Source organism: Orcinus orca, chromosome 11 (genome assembly GCF_937001465.1).
Source record: "Orcinus orca chromosome 11, mOrcOrc1.1, whole genome shotgun sequence".
Classification (NCBI taxonomy): domain Eukaryota; kingdom Metazoa; phylum Chordata; class Mammalia; order Artiodactyla; family Delphinidae; genus Orcinus; species Orcinus orca.
Genome location: NC_064569.1, coordinates 11,554,218 through 11,569,077, shown reverse-complemented (window position 1 = coordinate 11,569,077; position 14,860 = coordinate 11,554,218). Strand labels below are relative to the sequence as shown.

The 14,860-nt window shown below is 38.8% G+C and overlaps 1 protein-coding gene and 1 long non-coding RNA gene across 3 annotated transcripts in view; one reads left to right on the top strand and one right to left on the bottom strand.

Annotated features, from left to right (window-relative positions):
• The window catches only part of LOC117197143 (uncharacterized), a 46,121-nt gene that overhangs the window by 6,301 nt on the left and 24,960 nt on the right, over positions 1-14,860 (bottom strand). The window lies entirely within an intron of this gene.
• GUCY2C (guanylate cyclase 2C) overlaps positions 1-14,860 on the top strand; it is a 144,136-nt gene that overhangs the window by 111,157 nt on the left and 18,119 nt on the right. For both annotated transcript variants that reach the window (XM_049693872.1, XM_033408152.2), the window contains exon 29: positions 8,852-8,975. In XM_049693872.1, coding sequence (XP_049549829.1) covers positions 8,852-8,930 — 79 coding nt within the window. In that variant the 3' untranslated portion in view covers positions 8,931-8,975. The remainder of the gene's footprint in view (positions 1-8,851; positions 8,976-14,860) is intronic.

Genomic DNA, 14,860 nt, shown 5'->3' with positions numbered 1-14,860 from the left:
GAGGAGACAAAGGAATTTGTTTAAAATGAAGGAACAAGAAAGAAAAAAACCCAAATGAAGCAGAGATAAATAATTTACCAGATAAAGAGTTCAAAGCATTAGTAATAAGAATGCTAACTGAACTTGGGAAAAGAATAGATGAACATAGTGGAAATTTTGACAAGGAACTAGAAAATATAAAAAAGAACCAGTCATCACTGAAGAATACAATAACTAAAATGAAAAATATACTAGAAGGAATTAACGGCAGATTAGTTGATACAGAAGAACACATAAGTGACCTAGAAGACAGAGTAATGGAAATCACCCAATCAGAATACAATAAGAAAAACAAATTTAAAAAATGAGGATACATAAGGATAGCTTAAGGGACTTCTGGGACAACATCAATCATACTAACATTAGCATTATAGCGGTCCCAGAAGGAGAGGAGAGAGAGCAAGGGGTAGAAGGTGTATTTAATGAAATTGTGGCTGAAAACTCTCTGAACCTGAGGAAGGAAATAGATTTCCAGGTACAGGAAGCACAGAGAGTCATCAAGCAAGATGAATGCAAAGAGACCCGTATAAGACATCTCATAATTAAAATGACAAAAGCTAAAGAGAATTTTAAAGGCAGCAAGAGAAAAACAAAGAGTCACATATAAGGTAACCCCCATAAGGCTAACCGCTGATTTTTCTGCAGAAACTTCGCAGGCCAGAAGGGAGTGGCGTGACATATTTAAAGTTTTAAAAGGAAAAACCTACAACTTAAGATACTATACCTTCAAGGTTATCATTCAGAATTGGAGAGATAAAGAGCTTCTCAGAAAAGCAAAAACTAAGAGTTCATCAGTACTAACCCAACCTTAAAAGAAGTGTTAAAGGGGCTTCCCTGGTGGCGCAGTGGTTGAGAGTCCGCCTGCCGATGCAGGGGACATGGGTTCGTGCCCCGGTCCGGGAAGATCCCACATGCCGCGGAGTGACTGGGCCCGTGAGCCATGGCCGCTGAGCCTGCGTGTCCGGAGCCTGTGCTCTGCAACGGGAGAGGCCACAGCAGTGAGAGGCCCGCATACCGCAAATAAAAAAAAAAAAAGGAAGTGTTAAAGGGTCTTCTTTAAGTGAAAAAAGAAAAGGCTACAACAAAAAAATAAGAAATCATAGGAAAGGAAAAATTCCACTGGTAAAGGCAAATATATAGTAGAGGGTGTGGATCAACCACTTAAATAAGCTAGTATGAAGGTTAAAAGACAAAAATTATAAAATCAACTGTAACTACAATAAATAGTTAAGGGATAAACATAAAAATGTAAAATATGATATCAAAAACACAAAATGGGGGAAGAGAGTAAAAAATGTAGAGCTATTAGAATGTGTATGAACGTAAATGACTACCATTTTAAAACTAGTAGATATAGTTATAGTTCAATGTATATGAAGTCCACGGGAACCACAAATCTAAAACCTATAATAGATACACAAAAACCAGAGAGAAAGGAACACAAAGATAACACAAAAGGGGCTTCCCTGGTGGCGCAGTGGTTGAGAGTCTGCCTGCCGATGCAGGCGACATGGGTTCGTGCCCTGGTCCAGGAAGATCCCACATGCCGCGGAGCGGCTAGGCCTGTGAGCCATGGCCGCTGGGCCTGCGCGTCCAGAGCCTGTACTCCGCAAAGGGAGAGGCCACAGCGGTGAGAGGCCCGCGTACCGCAACAAAAAAAAAAAAAAAAAAAAAGATAACACAAACGGAGCCAAAAAACCACAAAGGAAGAGACTAAAAGAAGGAAAGAACAGAGGAGAACTACAAAAACAATGAGAAAACAAGTAACAAAATGGCAATAAGTACATACCTATCAGACATTACTTTAAATGTTGACAGACTATATGCTCCAATCAAAAGACATAGTGTGGTTGATTGGATTAAAAAATTAGACCTGTCTATATGCTGCCTACAGGAGACTCACTTCAGAGCTAAAGATAAACAGAGACTGAAATTGAGGGAATTAAAAAACATACTCCATACAAATAGAAATGAAAAGGAAGTTGGGGTACCAATACTCTTATCAAAGTAGACTTTAAAACAAAATAGATAGATAGATAGATATAGATAAATGTACATGTGTTCTATATACTAACCCACTGGTAGGACCTAGAAGTCGTGACACCCAAATAGCAATGAACACAACTAGTGTCCAGATTGTTGCTTCTAAATACCATTGCCAGAAGGAATGAGGGCTCCTTGCAGAAGTGACTGATTTTAAGATTAGGGCAGGACGGAGTTCCCTGGTGGCTTAGTGGCTAGGATTCCAGGCTTTCACTGCCATGGCCTGGATTCAATCCCTAGTTGGCAAACTGAGATGCCACAAGCCATGTGGCACAGCCAAGAAAAGAAAAATACCCCTAAAAAAAAAAAAGACTAGGGCAGGAAAAATGCAAAATAAACCTGGAGCACCTTGTGTTGACAGAAGGTAATGAAGTGCTCAAAAACAAACAAAAAAAAGTTGGGGACATGTCAAAATGACACAGAAGCCAACCTGAAAGAACTCCCAAATGGTTAAAGCTGGGGGAAATTTAGCAATAAAATAAATAATGAAACTTAAAGAATAAAGTAGATATCCGTGATTCCATACCAAAATAAATGTGATTAAATATACAAATAAATGATGGAGATGAGATAACACTTCCTTATAGGATAATCCAATTAAGAAGTGTAGAAAAATGCAGGAAAAAGAAAATGGCTATGAGAACACCAGAGTAATAATTTTTACAGACAAGATCCATCAATTAATGCTAAAATTAGTGGGTGACAGTTTAAGGACAAACAGGATGTTTGTATAGTTTCAAAGTATCTCCCCTTGAATGTTTATTATTACAAAGGGAAAGTAGTCATTTAAAGTGGAAAAGCCTCCAACACCACCTTAACCAGATAACTAAACCTAACTTCACCAGTAACAAGACATATTAACATCCTGTACCCCCTCATACAATGTCTTGAGAGGGTTTCTTCACCTATGTGATATTTTTCCTTAATATGCATAACCTCAATCTCATCATGAAGAAACATCAGACAAAATCAAATTGAGGGACATTCTACAAAATACTTGACCAGTTCTAGGAATAAAGTTGGAGGAACTAGTGAGACCCTATGAGAATTAGCTTAGGAGATTCTATCCTAGGTTGAAGGACTAGGAAATGAAAAATGTTTGAAGTTACAGAGATAATCAGTAGAGGTACTGATGGGGATGGAAAAAGATATTCCATGCAAATGGAAATCAAAAGAAAGCTGGAGTAGCAATACTCATATCAGACAAAATAGACTTTAAAATAAAGACTGTCACAAGACACAAGGAAGGACACTACATAATTATCAAGGGATCAATCCAAGAAGAAGATATAACAATTGTAAATATTTTTGCACCCAACAAAGGAGCACCTCAATACATAAGGCAGATGCTAACAGCCATAAAAAGGGAAATTGACAGTAACACAGTAATAGTGGGAGACTTTCACACTCCACTTACACCAATGGATAGATCATCCAGACAGAAAATTAATAAGGAAACACAAGCCTTAAATGACACCTTAGACCAGATAGACTTAATTGATATTTATAGGATATTCCATCCAAAAGCAGCAGAATACACTTTCTTCTGAAGTACACACGGAACATTCTCCAGGATAGATCACATCTTGGGTCACAAATCAAGCCTCGGTAAATTTAAGAGAATTGAAATCGCACCAAGCATCTTTTCCGACCACAATGCTATGAGATTAGAAATCAATTACAGGGAAAAAAAACTGTAAAAATCACAAACACATGGAGGCTAAACAATACGCTACTAAAGAACCAAGAGATCACTGACGAAATCAAAGAGGAAATCAAAAAGTACCTAGAAACAAATGACAACGAGAACACGACAACCCAAAACCTATGGGATGCAGCAAAAGCAGTTCTAAGAGGGAAGTTTATAGCAGTAGAGGTGCTGATACCATTGATAATGGAAGGAGGTAGAGAACAAGGTAGAGAGTATTGTAGGTGAGCCAACTCTTCGTTTATCCTAGCAGGAAGTCAGATAATGTCGGATTGATAAAACGAGAAACAATAGTATAGGCATATTGGCTTGATTGACGCTGACACCTTCAGAAGACCTAAAAACAGAAATAGTAACAAGGGACAACCTCAGAGACATTGTACTAGAGGAAGAGAAGTGTAGGTCAGGCGATTTGCTTCTCATTATAAACACTGATTATATTCATATTCTTTAAACTATGTGCATTAATTGCTTAGATTATTTAAAAAACTAAATAACAGGGGGAGGGGCAATATAGGGGTAGGGAATTAAGAGGTACAAATTATTAGGTATAAAATAAGCTACAAGGATATATTGTACAACACAGGGAATATAGCAAATATTTTATAATAACTATAAATGGAGTAGAACCTTTAAAAATGGTGAATCACTATATTGTACACCTATAACATATAATGTTATACATTGACTATAAAAATAAATTTTAAAAAATACAAAAATAAATAACAGATAGTATTCCATAAAAATTGGGACTCCTATGTTTTTGAAAGACTCAGAATAAAATTGTTTAAAAATCAGATGTTCCCCATGCATAGAAAATGAGATTTAATAAAACAAGGAAAAAATTATTTGTGCAAATTTTTTTCAGAAAACTACCTATTGCACAAATGAAGTACACGTGTCTTTCTGAGAGCATCTTTTAAATGATCACATAGCCTTTGTTTTTGTAAATGAGAAAAAAACAACAGAAATGATGTGGGAAATTGTTCCTTTTGTGCTTGAGTCACATGAATTTTTATTCAGCCAGCAGATGGTAGACCAGATGTTGGATAATATGTTCTGAAAATGACCTTGTTTTATTAAGTGGTGATAAGTTAACCATTATAGAAATAGAAGACTTTCCAGCCTAGAATTCTCATGGAGGCTTTGTATTTGCAGTAATAGCACATTGTTTTCATGTTTGCTAAAAATGCCATTATCTTCTTTTCTGTATTTTTATAGAATATAAAATTTTGTGTATGTGCTTACATATACACATATATCATACAATGCAGTCCCAGTTAAAACACATCTTATCTAGCACCTTTAAATAATTGCAGTTTAACATTGGGTAGATTATTCCATCCAATTGTTTAATGTATTAACCTGACCTCAGTGTAAATAGAGCTCACAGCAGAGAAACCAGTGACACACTCCTGGTTTATGTCCTAATATCTGGGCAGACTCATGACTCAAAACTCACATTTGTTACAAAAGACATGAGTTATCGCCTCCAGTTCCATATTTCTTTTGAAATAAATAACCAAATCTTGCGGTTTGTGATAGGGCAGATGTTTGGTAAGAGTGGGAATTGCACAAGAACCTTCTGCAACTTCTAAAGAGATCCTAAATTACTCAGTCACTCATTCAGCTTAGAAACAAACATTATATAGAGCAGTATTTCTCACTCTGTGATTCTGTGATCAAGGATCCTTTTTCATTTCAAACTGACCAGAGAATGATACTGTGACCAGAGAATGATACTGTGACCAGAGAATGATACTGTGTTTTATAAAACACAGAAGCACACGCTTAGATGTTATGGCAATGTCCATCTGCCATTGCAAACCAGGACCGGTCTGCAGAGCCCCTAATAGAGAGGACCGTACATTCAGAAATGTAGATTTCAGTCTCAGCTTTGCCACAAACTAAACCAAGAGCTTCTGGGCCAGTTGCTTAACCCTCAGGGCTGCTACGAAGACCAAAGGAGTTTTTATAGATGACAGCTTTGTAAAGAGAGGAGAACTATATTCATATTAGTTATTATTCTGAACCTCTCTGGACCTCAATTTCAATCAGACTCCAAGAGAATTGAAGGAGTGATCTGTATAGTACTTTAAACTTTAATGATTCTGTATATTGATGCATTTGTTTAAAGAAAGCAAGAAGGGTGGACAGTGTGTGGATACAGTGTAGTGCCAAGAGGTTTCTAGGAGCTGGGCATAGAGCAGATCGTGCCTGGCCCGTTCTGTCTCCTCCCCCTTGGCTCCCTGGGTTGACTGATAAGAAGACATCCGAACAAAGGCTGCTCTTGGACACTTACAGGCTCCACTTGGCAGAGAACTTTTGTGAATCCTGACCAGCAAGTTGGCCACGGGACTCGGCATTACCACGGGAGTAAGAAGTCCTACATCCCACCACCCAGTCCCCTCCATGAGGCCTTTTTCTCCAGAGGAACAGTGTCCTGCCTTGATTCTGCCTTGTTGCTTGTAAACTTCTTTCCCAGTGAGAAGGCCCTGTTTCTCAGCTACAGGGAAAAGAGTCTACTCCAGCTAGTTTAAAAGTAAGGAGTTCATCAGTAGCTCCCCCAGTCTCTGGAAGAGCAGGAGGAGCCGACTTAGAAGCCACAAAACCAGGAGTCTGCAAAAATGAAACCTGGATTGTCACAACAGAGAACCGTTTCCGCGAAACACCGCAGGACCCTGCTCCCCACCACTGTTAAGAACTGTAATCCAGAAACCCACTACCTTTGCCCCAAAGGACCAGATGCTTCTGCCATATGCATGCTGAAAATACCATCTCCCCAAACACGGCCACCTCTCTCATTGCTCCAAGTTTTCCAGGATGATCTGCTCCATTTTCATATGGACATGCCGTAGGCCACCACCAACCTGTCTCAACCAGTGAGAAGGAAGCCATGTAGGCCTTAAAAAAAAAAAAAAAAAACCCAAAACAAAAGCAAAGCAAAAAAACAAACTCAAAAAACCCATCCGTAGCATTACATATAGGAGGTAATCAATGACACAGGTTGATGATTTCACTGCTGATACTGATCATGACTTTGCTTATTCCACTGCCTAGAAATCTCTCCCACATTCTTCACTTGTGCTTTGAGATTCCTCTCAGGTATCATCTCCTCTTGCAGGACTTCTGTGACCTCCCCCATCCCCTCCATGCTCAGTGCCCATCCTCTGCGCCCCCCAAAGCGCCCTGTGCTTACCTCTACCACAGCACCTACCACACCGTGAAGTGAACTGCTGGCCTTCTAGGCCCCTTCAGACCATGATCTCCTCAAAGGCAGGGGCTATGGTTCATACATCTCTAGCCACAGAGCCTAGCACAGTGCCTGGAGTACAGTCGGCACTTCACACGTGCTTGCTGAAATGCAACTGTGATTTAAATTGATTTTTTAACTATCTTTTGGCTTTAAGGTCAGCTGGGCCCGAGATTTGTCAGGAGCTCGCTAGGCTGGGAGAAAGATCTGAGCTGCTCATCATCTGTGTAGCTGATTAAAGCAGCAAGCCAACAAAGAGAGCAAAGCCTCTGATCATTTACTGAGATGGTACAAGAGTCTGAGACCAGAGAAAACACCACCTCCCCCTGTTGCATTTTCCCCCATGGAACAGCACACCTGTTAAGGGTCAGGGGGACCAGCACGGAAGGCATCATCTCACCGTTGAGAGAGCCTCCAACAAAAGGCTCTGGCTGTCTTACTGACTCTGGGGTCAAGAGAGGGCAAGGGAGCAGGGCCAGGAGTGGAAAAGTACTGGGTCCTGAGTCAAAATGGGGTAGTGTCTTCAAGTTTTCCTCTTCCTCCTCCTGATAAGGAGGTCTCCACAGAAACACCTGGAGGGATTCTCTAGCCAAGGCTTCAGATAAAGAGACCTAGGAATGAAGGCACGGGGCCAGGAATGCAAATGTGCAAACAGTACGAGTGGCCTGAGGGCCTGAGTCCTTGACTTCACCTCCCTCCAGAGATAGCAGTGCACGACCTGTGCACCAGGCCTGGTGTAGGGCGGGCAACGTTCCCTGTGAGGCCTGCCAGGAAGAGCCTATGGAACTGCCTACGGTCGGGCCTGAAAAAATTCACACGTAAGTTTTTAACTAGGACCCATCCTCCTCAGTATTAAAAAACCAAAACACAGAAGCAATAACCTAGAACGTCACAGCTGCCTCCCAGGCTTTCCAGGGATGTGCACACGGTAGTATATCCCTCTAGGGACAAATTGCTGAGAGAGGCGTCCAGACCCATAGCTCAGCTAAAGTGAAGGAGGAATGCAGCTCCTGTAGTTAATCAGGAGAGGCCAACAAAACTGACCTAGAATTTACCTATACCTTGGGAAAACTGATGCAGTTCTTCTGTAAAAAAGAGTAATTAAGAAAAAAAACCCAAAAGTTAATATGTGAGTTTTTTCTTCTCAACACCAACAGCCAATTCTCTGACACCAACTGGGTGACCAACAGTTCAATTCTATTCTGACAGTAGCTACCAACTTAGCACCGACTCCACAGGTTAAGGGCTCGGTCTCACGAGACTGTCTCCACAGCAGTTGCCTGTCACAGGTGCCAGAGGGCCACCCATATTCTGACTGAAGCTGTAATCCAGAGGTTCCCATGACTCCCTTCTCAGGGTCCATAATTTGCTAGGACAATTCACAGAACTTGAGAAAACACTTTATGTTTACCAGTTTATTATTGTTAAAAAGAAACAACAGGCCCCAAATGGAGTCATTTGTGCTAAGCCCATGTCACCGAAGTAAGACTTAATACCTAACCTATTGGAACTATAGTCCCAACCCCTCAGGAAACTTCAACTAGTCGACCTGGAATTACCTAGTCAGCCCTAAGTGAGGTAATCCTCCCTATAGGCTCTTCCATTCCCTTTAGGAGGTGACCTTGCCTGAAATAATGCATTCTTTGCTAATAATTTTCCCCCTTTCTGCCTTTAAGAATCTTTCCTTTTGTACAGCTTAGCAGAACTCCCTTCTATTTGCTAGATGGGATACTGCCTGATTCATTAATTGTTTAATAAAGCCACTTTGATCCTTAAATTTACTTAGTTGTATTTTTGTTATTTAATAGTTTGATGGCAGCAGCGGGACTGAGGGAGACTTTCGACAGCTTCAAAGACAAGGAGAAACACAGGAGTGGTACCCTGTGACCTGTTTGAGTTCACTGTCTTTCTCACCGTTTCCAAGGCCCACGGGTAAGTCCCTTCTTGGTTCTCAGCTCTGCCCTCCTTGCACGGAGCTCCTAATCTAATTGGCTTTTTCCATAGTTACTTATTTGGTTGGAAACCCCAGCCCTTGGTTTTGTCCCCAGATCCCCAGTTCCATGTCGGGAACTGCAGGTAGTTATTGGCCAGAGTTGGGCTGGGTCTGACTTAAAAACCGGACTAGATCTGGATTCAGACTAGATCTGATTTAAATGGGACTGGGTTCAGTGTGAGGCCTTGAGTGAATAAAATTTTAAGTAAAGGCTACAGCTAATGGGAATCTCAGAAGAAAAAAAAAAAAATCACAGAATTGGTGAGCATGGGAAGAGCATTTAATAGAAGCTGTTAGAATATTCACCACCTAACCCAAAGACTCTGGTGTTAGGACAAGTTGGTCACAGAATGGGTTAGATCAACACTAGGTCACCTGCCAACCTCAAGAAAATTTCTGTGCTGTGAGGTACCCTGCAAAACACCACACAATCCCCAACCCAGGAGCACATCCCTTTTATGTATTATTTTGGCTCTGAAAGACCCAAAACTTTCTCTTAAAAAAAAAAAAGAAAGGGAATCCTTAAAACCCAAAGAGTTAAGCATGCCACCTTCCTACATACCTGCTTAAGAACCGTGGTCCAAGAAGCTATAAATATCTACCAAAAATGGTCAAAATCTCTCTAAAGACAATCTAGAATTTTGTGTCCTGAGAACTTGCCTTGGTAACCATCAGGTTGGGGGCCCCAAAATATGGCCAGACAGAAATGTGGCTAGATATGCCTGGGCAGAAATGTGGGTTGAACGCCATTTGGTAAGGGTCCTACCAAACTGCCGCCGGCCCTCAGGGAAATCACAGTGGCCACTACAAGGAATATTCCAGTTGGATAATATCATTTAAGAAGTGCATTTAAACACAAGGGATACATATTTTAATTGGTATGAAGAAGCCTCCAAAATTCCAAAATAGCCCATTAAAAGATTCATTGCAAAAGGCTAAAATGAAAAAAGTAAGGACATAAAAGGTACCTAAAACAAAAGACTGTAGGACTGATGTAATTCCTACTGCTCCGCTCTATCCTCATTTATTTGAGGACTTATTCTAGCAATCCTCTGTCTGAATTGCCTTTCTATGCTGAAAAGACTTATTAAACAGTTACCTTTCAAAGAACTTGGCCTGACTTTCTGCCTCCCTGGGACATGCAGGCTGTTGGTTCTTTCTTTTGGCTATCTTTGGGAGTGACTCGATCTTGAGAAGGCAGTAGTACCTTTTTCACCCTCTTTGAGGATGCCTTTGGGTCCATGAAGTTGTTTAATTTTGCTAGAAATATGTAGTTAGTCCTGGCTGAAAACTGACAAGACAGTTAAAAGAATTTTTAAGTAGCTCTGTGGTCAAAAGTTGCTCAGAGATTAGAAGCTGATATTCAGATCCTGATAGGAATTTTTTTAAAGCCTTCTCCCCTAAAGAAATGAAAGATAATGCAGTTGGATGAGTAGATCAATCCATAATATCATTTAAGCCTCAACCCAATTTCTTATGGAATTGAGAACAACTGTCAAATCTTTACAAAACTAGGAAGACAGCTCTAGAGGCAATTCCAAAGTTCACTGTTCCTTTTTATCAATCCCCAAACCTCCCCTATTTATCTTCAAAAGCTTGTAACTGACATTGTTTCCCTCTGTCTCTGAGATGTACATGTTGAAGCACAAACTTCAGGGAAGTAATTCTTATCATAAGAAAAATGAAAGGGGGAAGATCATTTGAAACAGGATCAAGAAAAAAAAAAAACCCAACAACTTAGATCCAACTTCTTCAATGACTAGTGAAATGAAAACTATTAGGTCTCTTTGTGTTTGGCTGTGTTTATGTGTTGTAGATGTGTGGCATTTACTACCTCTGGATGGTATTACTAAAATTAATAGTTTGTAAAAGAGCTCTATTTAATTGGCTTAAGTGCTTATATAAATTTAGTATTCATAAAAATTCTTATAAATATAATAGAGACTAACCGAAATGTGTTTCAGGTTCACATTATCTGGGAAAATATTCAGTATTAACGCTAGTTTAAGTTTGCTGGTTTAATGAAAGCAAGCATGTCTTTAGGGTTATCAGTGTTAAATGTAAAACTTTTACTCCACCTGGGTTTACTAATCAAATAAGGTCCTATGATCTCTGTTACAAAATTTGTCTGCCAGAAAAATAACTTTGGATGATGGATGACTGTCTAATATCCCATGAAGTTCTTGTGGGTAGCTTAACCTAAATGTTGAGAACAAATAAATTAAATAAATAAGAGTTTCTAGGTAAACTTTCTAAGCCATTTTTTCCAAATCTTTCTGATAACCTAAAACCTTAGAACTTTGCTAAGTTAAATTAAATGAGGGAAATTCATTGAATATTTAGATCATTTCTAAATAAAAGACTGAAATATTAATTACTGACATAAGTTTATTCACTTTCTGTTTCCTTTTTTATAGAGGAATTAGACATGCTTGGATCCATTAGTAAACACATGTTTTGTGCCAAGCTGAGAAATTTACTATAAAAAGCATGCCTCCAGAAATTACAAAAAGTATAAATTTGCCAGGCCACAGAATGCTAATATAAAGGACAATTTACAATTGCTTACTTCTTAGCTTTTACTAAAAATTAAGGGCTTCTAAGGATTAAAAATAATTCTAATATATGTGATTGAAGCTACAAGAAAAGATATGTGTTTTCAGTAAACTAGGTATAAGGAATGGAAATGCATTTTGTTAAAGGAAAAGAAAGTAATTTTGTCCTGGCTGGGAATAAGGGAAAAAATAGGACAAAAATGAATCCAAAATGTATGTATGCAAAAAGAAAATTTGGAAGTTTGTGGAACAGGAATACTTGAAAAAGAATTTTAGGTGTAGTCAGGACAGTCTATGAATTAAAATATATTTAATTAAGTAAATGAGCTTTCATATCAAAATTAAGCTGGTTCAAAATTATAATTTGGTTTTCTCTCTCTTTTTTACAAAGTTTTCTTGAACTTTTGGTCTGCTTTTGATAATAACAGATTGTAAAAGATTTTTCTTTATCTTTTAAGTTACGTACCCAGAAAACAAAGATTTTGTCTTTTATCAAAATAATTTCCTGTGCTTCATGTTATCTTTATCATTGGATCTTTGATTACTTAAGTAAACCTATCTTCTCAGTATTGAAAAGAGATAAATTTTACTCAGAAGTGTATAATTTTCTTTATTTGCCTCTGAAGTCTTTGTCACTTTGGTTAAGTAGATAACTGAGTATAGTTTCACAGTGACCTATGATCTTATATTTGACCAAGTGCTTTAAAACATTTTTGACAAACTTTCCAAAATTCAAATTCTAAATAATGTCTTCTTGACCTTGAACTAATTTGGGTTTTTCCAACTTAGAAAAACCCAAGTTAGAACATCTGAAAAGATTCATTCTTTCTCCTTATAGAAAGAGAGGTGTTACACTAATTGGACTTATCCAGCATACTAAATTACATGAGAAGCATTGTTAAATAAGTGATGATCAACCTTAGGTTATATTATGTGGGTGAATGTTACTAATATAAGTGTTCTAGACATTGTATAAAATTCCTAAAATTCAAATATGTCCTGCCGTAATGTTATCTGTCATAAATCTAGTTATCTTGAAATGTTATGTGTCACAGAAATAACGAAATTTTCTTGTCAATTCCATTATAATGAACTTTCATCAGATCTTTAACAATGGGCATTTTAAGCCTTTTGTCATTTACAGGCAATTGTTGTTTACTACAACAATTTTGCAAAAGTGTTCCTACAAAGGTGTTTGAGCTTTAGAAAAATTCATAGAAAGTACTCTGACAGGTACTGTAGAACACAGGTTTCTGATCACTTTAAGATCATAAAACTGAACTGGGTAAAAATTTCCAGAATTAATGGGAAAACAATTCAAGCAGAATAAGAATTAATAACATGAGGCTAAATGAAATGATGAAGATGATTATAAGTTTTACGAATTTTGCTCGTTCTTTTATGTTTTGCTTTTCCAGATTTAAGGAAACTTTTCTCTTAAAGCTATCAAGAATTTAGTAAGATATGCCTTTGGAAACAAAGATGAAACATTTACTTTTTCTTCCTACCTAATCCCTCTAGAATTTGCAAACTTGTTAAGTATTCTTTTCATGGCAAAAGAGTTAGTTATTTGCCAAATTCGGTAAGAATCTGTTCTCCTTGTAACAGAACACAGTTGGAAATACTGACTATATCAACAAGGCTCTGACTGGAGTATCAAATTTGAGACAGATATGCATAGACTCAGATATGACCAGACAGCTTTAAGGAACTGCTTGAACTTTGGATTGGCTACTTGACCAGGAGAGATTTTTTAAGAGTTCGATCTATTATTCCTTATAAAAAGTCCTAGCAAAGCAGTCTTTAAAAAGCTTATATGGTCAAGCACTATAGTCTTGCTGCACTCATGTAAATAATCAGATGAGGTTTAATGCAAATAAATTAGTTTTATTTTGATTCTCTTTGATTAAAAATGGGGGCAAGTGTAGAAAAAAAATTATTTTTGTGCCTTTTTAGATATCAGATTTTAGTCTTTAATGGTTTTGTTATCTCCCTGTAAACTGGACTGGATCCTGAATTCTTCTAGTTTCCTCAAACATCTGGCTACAACTTTCCAAACTAATGCTTCTCCCACCCTTCTAATTTAGAATCACTAAGAACAGAGACTACTCTTGAATCTCCTTAGAAGGGACTGTACCAGGTCCTCCTTGCTGCCCAGATGGCAGCCAGACTCAATCTCCAGTCCCTCTCCTCTCCCCAGAGGTGGAGGGAGGGGCAAGTCTGAAAGTTCTAACCCTCTAATCCCCTGGTTGGTTTTTCTGGTGACCAGCCCTCATCCTGAAACTATCGAGGGGCCCCCAGCCTTGGATCATCTCATTAGCATACAAAAGATACTCTTAACTGCTCAGGCAATTCTCAGGGTTTTAGGAGCTCTGTGCCAGGAACAGGGGACAAAGACCAAATAGTTTTGTTTAATTATATCACTGTCAGGCTTGCTGAGGGGGGACATCTTGGGAATAGAATTAGGAGCTAACTTGCAGCTCCCAGAAACTGCTATCTTAAATATGATGCTCAACAGATGGAAGATAGTAGTAGCAGTAGTACTTATACTCATTATTTATGATTAATGTTGACTGGGTACTGCATTGATTCCTAGGGCTGCTTGGAGCAAAACCATAAACTTGGTGGCTTAAAACGACAGAAATTTATTCTCTCACAGTTCTACATAACCGGCGTCTGAAATGAAGGTGTCTGGGGGTTGTGCTTCCTCTGAAGTCTCTGAGGGAGACGGTTCCTCATCTCTTCTAGCTTCTGGTGGAGTAATCTCTGCCTCTGTGTTTACATGGCCTTCTCCTCTTCTCTCCAAGTCTATCCTCGTTGTCTCTTGTCTCTTAAAATGACACTTGTCATTGAATTTAGGGCCCATCCAGATAGTTCAGAATGATCTCCTCTCAAGATCTTTAATTTAATTACATCTGCAAAGATTCTTTTGCCAAATAAGGTCACATTCACAGAACATGGACATATCTTGGGGGCCATGATTTGACCTACTATAGACACATCCTGCGCTACTCATATAATTTCAAAAGGGGGGCACAAGCCTTCCCCTTTTACTTTATTCATTCGCAAGGCAGAGAAATTTAGACACAAGTCTGGATGAAAGCCAGTGTGGAACCAGAGAGCATACCTGCAGGAGACATGAATGCAGATCCTTGTTCTTTTCTTCCTCCTCTTGACTCTCTTGCTCCAGACTTCTGTGACCAGGAAGGCCCAGGGGACAAGGGTAAAATCCATTGAAAAGTACCACAGTGCTCGCTGCTGGAGATAGG